Source organism: Notothenia coriiceps, unplaced genomic scaffold (genome assembly GCF_000735185.1).
Source record: "Notothenia coriiceps isolate Sejong01 unplaced genomic scaffold, NC01 NC01_scaffold00006964, whole genome shotgun sequence".
Lineage (NCBI taxonomy): Eukaryota > Metazoa > Chordata > Actinopteri > Perciformes > Nototheniidae > Notothenia > Notothenia coriiceps.
In genome coordinates, this window is record NW_011339665.1 from 115,520 (window position 1) to 129,598 (window position 14,079).

General features: G+C 40.0%; 1 protein-coding gene across 2 annotated transcripts in view; it reads left to right on the plus strand.

The window, feature by feature from the left end:
* The window catches only part of LOC104943861 (putative protein TPRXL), a 32,327-nt gene extending 23,244 nt beyond the window's left edge, over positions 1 to 9,083 (plus strand). For both annotated transcript variants that reach the window (XM_010769325.1, XM_010769326.1), the window contains exon 2: positions 7,012 to 9,083. In XM_010769325.1, the coding sequence (XP_010767627.1) occupies positions 7,012 to 7,818 (807 nt within the window). In that variant the 3' untranslated portion in view covers positions 7,819 to 9,083. The remainder of the gene's footprint in view (positions 1 to 7,011) is intronic.
* The last annotated feature ends 4,996 nt before the right edge of the window (positions 9,084 to 14,079 follow it).

Genomic DNA, 14,079 nt, shown 5'->3' on the forward strand with positions numbered 1-14,079 from the left:
TAGTTTTCTATTGAGAACAAAGCTGTTGGGAGATTTGGATCTCAAAGAGGCAGTAAGTTAGCAGCAATAGTTAATATTCCCTTAAAGCACTTACCTTTACTAGTTCAAGTAGAGTTTTCATGCCATTTGTATGAGTTTGTCTTCTCTTGCGTTTCGGGTCAAAAGTGACCGAGTGACTTTGTTTTTGATCATAAATATTGTGTTTTTCATCCAATTGCCTCAAGACCTTATTTTATCCTCCACACTAGGCCTCTGAACATATACAATTGATGATCAACACTTGCTTTGATTTTTTTTGATTTATTCAACAGTGAAACATCCATGATGTTTTCGGTCAGAATTGACCGCCATAGGAAATCAATGGGTATGAGTGTATTATGTTGATCCTGCAGATGGAAAACATCTACACACACACACACACACACACACACACACGCACACGCACACGCACACACACTTGTGCTTATGTCCCCCCACACCTTCCAGACTCTAAGTTATGGGAACCTCTCACTTTCTCGCGCTGTATGATACAATGTATCATACCTTCTCACAGGTGCGAGCTCTGTGCCCCTCGAGATAGAAAAACCTCTCACCTTCTTGCAGTAAATGCCCTTCCATTACTGTCTCTCATGCAGTTATATTTGTGCCTTGCTCACATTTGGCCATTGAAATGAGCAGGCGACCGATTAGGCGATTTTCCGTACGAGAGGCTCTGGACAAATGTTTTGAACCAGATGAAGAGGAGATAGGGAATAGTCTCAGCTACAACACCAACTAAAGCATTTCCATCTCCAGTAAACACAGCCTACATGGCAAGCATTTTTATAATATACAGTAATGTACAGTAAGCACTATCTTTGAACTTACTGCAACATTCTAACATGGAATTCACCCCTGGTTCCATTCTGTTTGTCACCCCTTGATTTTACTTGCTTTGACTGTTCAAATGAGATGTCAACCATCAAAATTGGATAAGGGGTTCCAGAGATATCACTGTGCAAAACACACCGGTCAATTTTGACCAAAAATAGTATGGGAAGGGGGGTATGACCTAACGCAAGAGAAGGGTTAACATGTGGAAGTGCATGTGATGATTTATGTTCTGTATATATGGTTATACAATTTGCAACTTTTTCCCCAGGCTATTGCTGTAAATAAGTTTGTTTTTCCTTTACGAGTTTCTTTGTAGTGAAAATGGGAAGAGATGACTCAGTCTCAGACATTATAATATATTCAGGCCTTCAGCCACATTTATATGCAGCGGAGATGCCCTGTCTGAGGCATTTCAAGTCTAAATATTTATTGAGTTACAGAGACACAGAACTCTTCTTGTTTCTTTTCATTTTTTTTTCACAGACATTAGAACTCTCCTTGTTTCTTATGGGTGCAGTAGGTTACTGTGTTTGGCTGGTGCTATTTGATATACATATCAGCTTAATGTGTATAATTTAGCAGTAGTCCATTGACAGGATTGAAGCTTGGGAGCAGTGTGACACTATTAGCTGTGCAGTGCATCACATTAGCGTCCTGCCTCTCAGTGTGTGCCTCCAACAGGAAGGTCTGGGATGTGACATCCAACCAGCTGCTTGGCAGTTTGCTGCAGTGTGGGCTGGATTGAAAGCTGGAGCGACGTAGGCTCAACTTTCGGCCTCCATCTTTCTTCATCATCTCAGCTGCAACTCCTCCCCCACTGTCACCACCCAAAAAAGAAAGAATAAAACTCCATCCCCCTCATTCTCTCTCTCTGTGTATGGTCTCCAGACCGCAGTAGTGTACCATCAATCCTCCCAGCTGTCAGGCTCTGTTCAGTCCTTCCTGCCGCTGGCATTCTTAAGCACCAAGTTACATAACGGATAAAAACTGAAGAAGGGACAAAAGAAAGGTGGTAGATAAAGGGAGATATGAGAGAAGAAAGGGAGGTCAAAACAGACAGAGGATCTAATAGAGAGACAAGGGAAACAAAGATGATGGATAAAGGTTGGGGATGGGGAGTAGAACTAGTAGCTACAGTATGTGCTTGCCTGGACTCACACTTTCAGTTTATTTTGACATGGGTCCTGAACAGGTTGACAGAGGAGAACCTGCATACTGTTCACATAATGTAGGTAACATCTGAAGTTCAAATAGCTACGTAGTTAAAAGCATTTATCGTAGCATCTACTAAAAGGAAAAACAAACTAACTAGGCAAACATCAGCAAACAGGCTAAACCTAATACATGTACACAATTGGAAAGCCTAACAAAGAGACAATGTGCAACAATAACCCTGTCCCCTTTTGTTTGGCTAATTTCAATAAGCATAACAATGTGAAATGCTCTTGCGTTGGCCCTGTTTTGTCCTATTCTGCACTTCCTGCCCAATCCAGTCATTCACAGTATTAGTGATGACCCCAAATGTGATTTACCCATTTTGTCCTGTCCTCTCATCTTCTACCTTTTGTAAAACTGCTCTCCTGATCTGAAGCAGATTTAGTGTGACCGTATTGTGCTTCCATATTCTTATAGCACAAGTTACATTTCACACAGAAAAATGTCAGGCACAGGAGAGATGGAGAGTGCGACAGCGCCTAGGAAATTTGAGGAACCGTAGAGGGAAATAGTGACGAGTGGCTGAGAATAGATAAGGGAGATAAGGATGGAATACTTCAACAAAGTCAAGATGGAGACAGGGAAGAGGAAGCAAGGATGTTGCTACAGGCAGTGCAAGAGCCTTGCTTCCTATGGGGGTTGTGTACTGATGAAAACCTTCAAGTTCAAAGTAAAGGCATGCTATGGCCTTGAGACACCAGACTCTGCAGTTTCACCCCTTGTTTGATTGTTTGTTGCAGGTTTATACTGCAAAGTGCCTTCAGTTGATGTGGGAGACTCTGCTGCAGAAACGTATCTGTGAATATTCAATATACTTTCTGAGCTAACAAGAGGATAGTTGAAGCATAAGTGGGATTATTGAGTGTTATCGTGTTTCTCAGATTTTCTACCACTTCAACACAAACAGGTCTTGTTGCAAATAAGAACTTTTTTGTTTTATGTCTTTCTCTTTTGAGTCTGGACCCTCGGTTTCTTACACCTTGATAATGTTAACTTTCTATCACACTGGACAACTATGCAAACAAGTATGAATAAGACTGTCTGTTAAGATAAAGGTAGACATAATGATGTTGATGGGCTCACACATCACAGTGGAAAATGTATTTGGTTAAAGTTTAAATAGGATTTGTAAGTACCATCTGTGTGGGTGTTCTGCACTGTTATTGTATCCACAGCGAACACCCCGGCGTTTCACACTTTCAAAGAACCACAGGATTACTTTGTTCACAGAGTAGGTGGGCGTCAACCAATATAAAGAATTCACATTTACAAACTTTTACCTCTTTAATGTCACTATGAAGAGTTGGGAACTTTTGGGGTCCTTTTGCATTCCAGCCCCATTGCCTTCATTAGGATAAGTTGTGTGGATGCAGGGATACTGAGCCATGCTTTGCAATTGTAGGGATACTTAGTGGTTACTTATGGCCTGTGTTACACCTTACATCAGTCTTCTCTTTAATTAGTTTATTTTGTTTTTTTTGTGGGGAAATAAATTCTCCACTCTATCACATCACGTTATAAAAATGACTAAGACAGGCAATAACAAGCGTTGTACAGGGATGTTTCAGGGGTTTAAGGAGGTCTTTTATGCAAACTTGGCCATTACCACATTGCTGTGTTCCTCACTGCCCAATAAAAACTAAGGTTGCAGAAGAGGGTCCCCTTAAATCACTATGATTTACCTGTGTGTGTGTGTGTGTGTGTGTGTGTGTGTGTGTGTGTGTGTGTGTGTGGGCTGTTCTGTTACTGCAGAAGAGGCCGTCTGAGTGCCGCAGAGCGTGTACTTGAGAAAGGACACCTGAATTTGTAAATCAGAATTGCTCTCTTTCTCTCTGGGCTTTGCTGTCTGTTCTATTCTAGTTAGCATTATTATTTATCTCGGTTTTTAACTGTTTGTTAACTCCTTCCTTTCATTCTGTTTGACCTTTTTCTCTTCATCTGTTATCTGCACTTCTTGTGCACAAACTTCGCCCCAGCTTTACTCCAGATTTATGTTCTGTTTGATTCATTGCATTTGATTAATCTTTAAGTTATTTTTTTCATCCAAACTTGGATCAACAATGCCCCTTTGATATGGACCATATGTTTCTATAACCAACTCTTTGAACTCGACCTGGTAATTATTCTTTTCAAAGTAGTCTGCCAATTTGTATCTAACTATTACCTTCTGTTGTTTTTCTCAAATGTCTGAGGATGGAAAACACTACAGAATATTTTTGTATGATTAGAGATTCAGCCCTAATTAAGCCGCTCTACATAAACCCGCACCACCATGGTGGATACACAACACCATAGCATTACACTTGTTTTTTTTTCACAGCACCACTATGTAGGAAATGTTGCTGGAATGGAAATTCTCACTCCTTTTAATTAGATCAACAATCTGTGAGAAGTCTTGTATTGTTTATCCACACATTAGAGCCCATTAGAAAGCACACTGTTTGATGTTTTGGCAGAGCACTGTGATGGGTCTTTATTTATTTTTTAGACATGAAAGGACACAGAGACTGAGCTTTTAAAGTGCAGATTGTTTGGCTATAATTCAGGTGTTTTAAAAAACCATAACGTGATGATATGGGCATGACAGGAACTGTCTCTGTGTTCTGTGGGGGAGGAAATACAACATTTAGAGACATGCAGTATTCCCACGTTTTTTTAACCAAATAGAAAAAGGTCAGCTTTGCTTTTGTAAGTGGCTTCACATAATTATAAAGGTAAAAAGCCTTCTTTAAACCAAACCCTAATCATGCATACCATTTTCGGATGCAGAAGTTCAAAGTGAGTTGGCCCTGTTATCCTTTTAGTCTTCGGTCCTTGTTCATCTATCATAATTACCTCACTCTGTATACTACACCTCCTCAAACTAAATTGGAGCCCAACATAGTGGCAGATAAATGCTAATAGAATCCTTTCCTACTTTGAAATGCATAAAAAGCCAGTAATAGCACCTCACAGTAAGATGTTCAAATCTGGTGGTGTTCAGAACGGTGGAAACTTTCTCAAGCCATCGCACCAACACCATTTTCCAACCGCATAGTGTAATTAGTGCTACTCTGTTTTGACTGCAGGAAAATTAATACTTTATTAAATATAATTTGTCCATCCAATTACGCATTAATGGTGTGTCCAATGCACAAAAGGGATTTGATTATTTTTTCTTATGACCCAACATGTACTCCAATTTCTGGCAGTACAGAAAGTACTGATCTGTGCACCAGAAAAACACAAGGAGCCTCCAAGGTGTTAGTATATGTTGCATCCTGTGATGTAGATTGACACCTGTAGCACCCACTAGAGGTGTCATCCAGACAGAAATAGGAGTCATGTAACACAGCCGATACGGCACAATTCAAGCAGAAAGTACAATACAATTACTGCTTCTCTGGAGTGTTGATGCAGGTCCACACTGGGGAAATATGACAGGGGTATATGTTGACAAAATGACCAATGTCAACTCGCAAAGGCGTGTGTGGCCTTTGATTGATAGATCGTTTTTCATACCTCACCAAAGGATAAGTTGGGATGATTTAGACTCCCCCTCTTTAATTTAATTTCAGCTTTATTGTAATATGAATAAGAACCTCTGTATTGAATGAGCATGCCACGGTTATACTGTACTTAATAATTTTGCTGTTTGCTACTTCATACACAAAATCATTTTGGGGACAATTTTAACAAAGTGATAACATTAGTTTTAATTTGAATTTGAGTGCACAAACACATAAAAACATGATCCCATTCATGCACAAACAAGCACATGGACATCTTAATAAATGCATGCATGTATGCACTATACACAGACATGCATATTGACACCCATCTTGCATACAGTATGTGCACATACACAGTTACACACAAGCTCACCCATACGCACACAAGAAAACACACACAGTCACTGTGTCGGCAAATGTCAACGCAGCTTACTCTACCATGACGTTCAGTGTCGGATCAGATTGTGCTACTTTAGTGAACAGTACATTGGTCCCACGGGTTGCTTGGTGATTTTGTGTGTGTGTGTGTGTGTGTGGTTAGAGAGAGAGGAAAATAGACGGAGAACCATGATGAGATCTGTTGCATAAGGAGATGCAGTGGACTGTGAAAGAGAACAGGTGGCTCCTGTTTCTGCCATCTAGCTTTATGTGCCATCTTCCCCAATGTGTGTGTATGTTTGTGTCTTAGTGAGCGAGGGACAGAAAGATCTATAGCTTCTGAAGCAGGGATGTTTGCATACCTGCACATCTTCAGTCATTTGCATTTGTTACACTGCCCGGTGTGTGTGTGTGTGTGTGTGTGTGTGTGTGTGTGTGTGTGTGTGTGTGTGTGTGTGTGTGTGTGTGTGTGTGTGTGTGTGTGTGTGTGTGTGTGTGTGTGTGTGTGTGTGTGTGTGTGTGTGTGTGTGTGTGTGTGTGTGTGTGTGTGTGTGTGTGTGTGTGTGTGTGTGTGTGTGTGTGTGTGTGTGTGTGTAGTGTGTGTGTGTGTGTGTGTGTGTGTGTGTGTGTGTGTGTGTGTGTGTGTGTGTGTGTGTGTGTGTGTGTGTGTGTGTGTGTGTGTGTGTGTGTGTGTGTGTGTGTGTGTGTGTGTGTGTGTGTGTGTGTGTGTGTGTGTGTGTGTGTGTGTGTGTGTGTGTATGTGTTCTTTCGTGAGCAGGGTTCCGGTTGAATTAGAACAAGCTGCAGGAGCCCAGAGATATCGTTCTCCAAATGTCACCCAATTATCAATCTATACTGAACACTCAACTGTTCTGTCTCATGCTGCCTTCCTGTCTGTCTGTCTCTACCTTTCTGTGTCTCTGCACACTCTTCTTTTCAGTGGATAGTCCATCTAATAGTCCACAGCTCACTTTCACTGACAGACAGAAAGCAGAGTAAATGGTTACGTTTTATTAACATGTTTTTCCTGGTTGTCTCTGTCTTCCTCCCTCAGATCAGTCATCCAGGGCGGTGGTCAGGACTCGGCAGCAGCCTGGCTTCAAGGGACCGAAGGGTAGTGCGGGGTGTGGGGGCAGCACTCGGAGGGGACCTCTGTAATCAGCACCCCCCCCTCTACTATCCATCTCTGCACAGCCGCCCTCCTGCTTCGGAGAGACACACTGCCTGGGAGGAGCGCCATTGCCAGGGGATCTTGGCACAATCCACAGCCCGTAACCCTGCTACCAATCTGGCTCCAGGCTCCTCCTACTTCTCCTGCAACACTTCTGCAGCGTCAGCCCAAGCTTCACTCACTACTCCAGCTCAACTCCAAGCTTCACATCCGGGCCTAAGTCCAAATCAATGCCCAGGCTCCAGCTTAGCGGCTGCTAATCACACCGCAATTCCATCTCTGTCCTCCAAGCAGCCAGAGGGGGTGTCCTCCTCTTCAGAGTCCTTAACTCTTGGAGGTGGAGTGAGTCTGTCATGTGGGGCTAGGAAAGGGGGAGGAGAGCACCACCCCACTAGCCATATCCCTCGTGCAGCCGGGTCCAGCGCGTCCTCAAGCCTCCACAGTCTTGTAAGCAGAGGGAGCCCCTCTCCGAGCATCTCATCCTCCATCCAGGCCTCCCCTCCACCTTCTACTCCTTCCCCAGCATCCTCTTCTTCCTCCTCCTCTTCCTCCTCCTCCATGTTTACGGGTCGTTTAGGGCAACCTCCGAGAGGCCCTCTGTCTCTGCACAGCTACAGCCGTAAAAATGTCTTCCTCCAACATTCCCTACAGACTGCCGAACTGCAAGCTCTGACGCAGAGAGACAGTTGAGGGCACAAAAACATTTACATGATCCATATTGACTTTAGTGACAAAATGTGTGTCTTTAGAGAAAAACTGCTGCTCCTTTGGTACCAGTTTGCTTGTGTTTCACTGTCCCAATTCCCCCTGAATCATCTTCCACATGCGCTTACAATCATGCTTGTATCACAATCCAGAATTACCCTTTGCTGCCATTTTGTTCTCGGATTTGCTTGCTAAAACACACACACACACACACACACACACACACACACACACACACACACACACACACACACACACACACACACACACACCAGGCTGTGAGTTTGTCAAAAGAGGCACTCACCTGTCTATCAAAACACCCACGTTGTGTCATTCCAACAGTTTAGATGTGCTTACGCCCACTGACACACAAAGTGCAGAGAGACGCACCACTTCTTATCCATGCACTTAGACACAGATTTAGTCTCACACACACTTAGGAATACACACACACAGACACCATTTGTGAAATATTTGCCTCATAAACTGCAGATATAACAGGGTGTTAAAACTAAGTGCAAAGATGAGGTTCGTTTTTGTGTTTTTAAAGATTTGTTGTTATTCTTTTATTTGATGATTTTTTTATTTAAAAGTTGAACCATGTGCTGCTTAATGAATTATGTGACAGGTCATAATTTGCCCTGTTAAGATTATACTCTCACATTGCCAAATCCTTTATCCAATCAACTTCTCATTTCCCTTGATGTAAGCTGATGGAGGTCCAGAAGAAAATACATGTTTAGATGATCATCCAAATCCATGACCCTGATACTGCATGCTTTTTAAACTGTAAGGAGATTACAGGTGAGCATTTTGTACTGCAACAAAAAAGGGATATGGGTGACTTTGAAAGTCTTTTAATAACGTTTAATTATCAACTCTCTCTCTACTCAGTGTTTCAATAAGGGAATCAATCATGCCGAAACTTGTTAAACAGGAGTGTTTTGAGAGGTAAATGTTTGATGCATTAATAACACATTAGAAGTACTTTTGGCTTAATACTAGACCACTGTTTTTATAGAATCACAATGTCGCAAAATGTCACATTATATACAGGAGTCAATGTGTATCTGCAATGTTAGATTAGTACAGTACTGACATGTAAAGCTTCCTTTTAATATTAGATAGCAGCCATGTGAATCATTGGGCACTTATAATGACAAAAGAACACTGAGTAGCACAAAGTAATTAGCAGTACGGATCATTATCTAACAAAATAAAAAAACTTGTGCAAGATTTGGCACAACCAGCATTATGTATTTTTTGTAAGGTTTTGTAATGAAGCCAGTCAATTCTTCATCAGGGCTTGGTATTGGCCAGGGCTACCTACTGGTGCTTTGCTAAATGACAGAATCAATATTCATTTTTAGAATAAAAAATGAATATGGTTTCAAATAATGGCATTACAGTGAGCTGACATCCTGTTTACAGAGGCAAGTGAGGGAACACATACTGCACAGAAAGTTATTTACTTGATCAAATAGTGAAAGAAATAATCAGATTTGACAAACTATACCTTTTAAAAAAGCATCAGCACTGGGTTTCTGGCTGATACCCAGTCCTTATACCAGCCCTCTATTATCTTCCTGGTCTCAGATGTGTTCTTTTGAAAAACTGACCTAACACATAGCATTTGGTATAATAAGGCAGATCCCTATGTTATTTTTGGACAGTATGACTCATGCCTTTGAATAAGATTTACATATATTATAACTGCCATGACCTGCTGAGTTGTATCATTATTTACAATTTGGGAGCATGTGTCAACTTCAGAAATAACAAAACCACCTTTTTTTGAAATGTGAACAACTGGGCGGCAAAACAACCTCTTCACTCTGCAACTGTTGAATATATTTCCTCTGCCGAGTAAACTGTCCAACAGCCCTTTTTTCCACGTATACGTTTTGGGGTAAACAAATCTTCTAATGTCCAGCGGGAGCCGGGAGGCTACAATGCTGCTAAGTACAGGCCAGGAGTTCAGAAAATGTTAGACTTTATAGAAGTTGTTGCCCTTGCCTGTCTCTAAACAGCAGCTGGCTGAAGGGAGGCTGTATAAATGTGTGTGTGTGTGTGTGTGTGTGTGTGTGTGTGTGTGTGTGTGTGTGTGTGTGTGGGAGTAGGAATGTGTGTATACGTTCTGGTGGTCTGTTTCCAATGTACATTGTGTGTGTGTGTGTGTGTGTGTGGGTGTGGGTGTGGGTGGGTGTGGGTGGTAATGCATACCTCATGAGGCAAAGACCTGATAGAGGTGAAGAAAAGCCCAAATGAAGACAGCTCTGCTCCCACTGGTGGAAACTACTACTCTCCCTCTGGTCTGCTTCACTTGCAAACTATTCCCTCCCTTTTGTATTCTGTCTCTTCTATTTCTGTCTTTATTTCTTCCATTTCTTATTCCCCTTCAACATCTCCCTATACATTTCCCTTGTTCTATCCCCCAGCACCCCAGTCTACTGCATGCAAACTCCTTTTGTTCCTGTCCTCTTACTAAATCGGTTATCTTCCTCTCCCCACTATCATGTCCCAGGTCTCTCCTTCCCTCCTTCTCTTTCCCCTGCTTAGTGTACTAACCCAGGGCTTGTATTGTTATACAGTGTATCTGTAACACACTCTGTGCGGTGGCTCTCAGTCCTGGGCATTGGGGCCTGATTTTCATTCCAGCTGTCTAATCAGGGAGTCATTTTACACCGGGTGAATGCAATTAACTACCTGGTAGTGTAGACGGCCAGCAGTAATGTGGCTCCAGAGGACTTGGACTGTGAGGCGCAGCTGTAATAGGGAACTAAACATTCCCTGCTTGGCTTGTTTACATGTGGAGGATGACGATGCTGTGTTGCTGGCTGACCTCTTGAGAAATACTATTTACATCCCTCGTCAATGCGTGCATCATAATGCTGTTGACACTGTGAAATGTCATAGGGGGTTGTTTGGCTCTGTTTGCACTGCCCACTCAATTTATAATTAAATGTTGTTCTTTTTCAATGTGTTTCCAACAGCTTTGCTCATTTTAGCTGTGTTCATATTGGGAATCCATAAAATGTATGATGATTATGAGACTTGTGATGGCAGTTCACATGTGTCACTGAGGTTTTATTAAGACAACAATGCCTGTGTTAATGTAAGAATGAACTCATATTGAACTTCACCGCGTGGGAACTAGGGTCTACAATCATGAAATGGGGCACCTCACAGACCTCAATTCTTCCTCTCACTTAGCAGCATGTTGTGCATTTAAAAACCTACATTTTATTTTTTGGGAAGTTATTTATTGTTTTTTGCCTTACTTGTATTTATTGCCATAGAATCAGTTTCCTTCTTGGCACTAACAGATTTAAAAGTGGTCATGAAATGACAATTATAATAATCATGATGTTATTATAATTTTAATGAATCACATATATACTACTGTCCTAGCTTTTTACATGCTTACTGTAATTACGTTTATTTTTTCTTTACACCTTGCTATAATAATGAAATTGAACCGTAACATTGTACATAATTATTATAACTGTTAATGTTCAATGTTCATCGACACAAACGTTTCGTGCTAAATGACACGTACTGTAAGAATAGCGTCCACATACAGTACACTGTTTGTTGCCACATACAGCAGCCTGAAATAAAAGAAGGGAATTTGCTTTCGTTGAATAATGTCAAATGCAGTCAGAATTCTGAGCTCTTACCAAAGTGCTTGTGGCAAAAATTAATAATCAGAAAATGAATCTTATCAAATTAATATATGTAATTGTAAACTTAGACCCCATGCTCAATTTTTCATGTACAGGCAAGTTGATTCCTTCCTAGGTGTTGGGTCGCTGGTTCACCTTTTACCCTCTTTGAAAAAACCCAGCCTTTGCATTATGACTATTGTTGCTTCAGGTTTCTTTGAAAGAACATGACTTTGCAAACTTTTGCCTAACTGTGTCAGAAAAGTTGATGATCTATTAAAGCTGCTTTTTCAGTTCAGGCTGAAGTTGTGCGTTTAAGTATATAAAACTGTTGGGTAGATTCATACTGTAATCCTCTGACCGACTAGCCCATAAATGCATTTGGGGTAATCCAGGAATCGAAAGGTCTGTCTTCATATAGCAGATTTTCTTCACTTTACAGATTCCTAATGAGCAGTTTGTGTAGAATTGTTTGACGGGCGTATTCAGGTCTAAAAGCGTTGCAGTGTGTGTTTACCCAAAGTGTTTCTCTTTACTTTGCCAGTTGTTACACTCACTGTTCACATGAATAATGTTTTATCAAAATATTTTTGTCCTCGTCTCTTTATTGTTCATATTTAATATAAATAAACTGCTGGAAACTTTTGGGGAGATTATGATTTGATTGTGAATATTCCATCACTTTTCATTATAAAGTAAGGTGTGTCTGTAAAATGACATGGACACTTTGAAGCAATGAAAATGAAAGACGGATTTTGCAGCCACCAAAAGAAGCAGTGAATAATAAAGCGGTGGATCTATGGGACTGAGGCTCCATCTCTCAGGCAGGGTAGATTTCATTGTACAGTTCTCTAAAGAAAGGAATGAATGAAATCAAAGGGTGGAAGTAGAATGAACAACAAAGCGATGAATAAAGAATCTTAAGGGCCATCAATCTAAAAGACTGAGGAAAAGTTTTCCAGCTTCATCACTTGAGTTGACTCTAAAAGGTTGTGCACAGCAGTGTGTGCAGACAGAGGTAACTTTACCTTATTTGACATTAGCCTCTAACCTATTTAGTACATTTTCATTTGGCAGTGGCCATGTGAATGTTTAGAAAATCAATTACATTACACATTTCTATGCATGCTTATATGTGTGGGATTTAGACTTTGACTGTTTACCCCTAAGGGAAAACCTGTGCATGTTTCTCATTTCTGGAGTCACTCAATTATCTTTGGTGAGGTAATGAATTTCTGACTAGCAGACATAGAAAAACACACTGGATTAGAAGCCATCAAATTGATAATAACTTGTTGTAATTTATACGACTGAAGGTCAACACATCAGTAAACACATTTCTTATTAACAGAGCTTTGAAGTCGAAAGAGATCAATGAACAGACAGTACGTGTATTTATTCTGTTGATGGGAGCCCTCACTGCAGCTGGAAAATGAACATCTTTGGGGATTTTTATGCAGTCCAAAAAGTCTAGTGCTTAAAAATTACATTGATTTGTTTACAATAAGACTACACTCTTAAAAAAAATACACCGGCTCTACTTAAATAAATTGAGGTAACAATTTGCGTTGATCTTTTTATGTATTTCCAATTTGATCGATTATTAAATTAATCCGAATACCATTTATAATCTGATTAACTCAATTAGTTCATTACTACAAACATAATTGCTTTCACCTTTAAAATCTAAATTAAGTTGAACCAACTTAATTTTAATTGTAAAGATGGAGTGATAGTAAGTTTCATTTTGTTTAATTTAAGCTATTGTAATGTATTTATTTAAGTCCACACTAATCAAAAATGTCCATGCAAATTGTTACCTTAATTTCTTTGAGTATTAGAAACACATTTCTTTGAGACAAAAATAATATACGCATTTAAGTTCCACTTGTTAACAGTATATTTTAAAATGTTCTTTACACAATTACCTTTTTATAACAAATGTTCTCAAACATGAAATACAAGTAAATAGAAAAATTAAAATAAAGGCATGAACCTGCTTCAACGTTTTTAACATCTATTTTGGTAGTTCAGGTTAAGTGTGTATATTAGCCCCATCAGCATCGCACAGGCTCTTGTCGCATCCGAGATTTGAAGGACCTTCCTTCACTAATCTTGCATCATTGCTAACTTCCACTTCACCATCCTGGAATAAGTAGATTAGAAAATAAATATCAGTGTTTTTGGTGCAATCAGATTTGAAAACATTGCATTGTGTTTTACAAGTTACAGTATGATTTAAGCATCGTCTTTACTTAATTTAGTTTTCCTTGAAGAGATCCTCCTTTTCACGAAGACACACCACCAAGCAACGGATAGCAACCAATTTTATTCTTTCCACCGAATCATCCTTAAAAGGATAACATTTGAATGTTGAGAAAGAAAAACAAAGGCTTGTTTGCAAAACATGAACATGCCGGGCATTTTCAGTTGTTTCATATTTATTTTAAATTAGTTTTTATCAAATGTAATGTTAATTCTAACAAGAAAAAAAATATATATATATATAGGGTCAAGGTGATCTGTGATATATATATATATATATATATATATATATATATATATATATATATATATATAT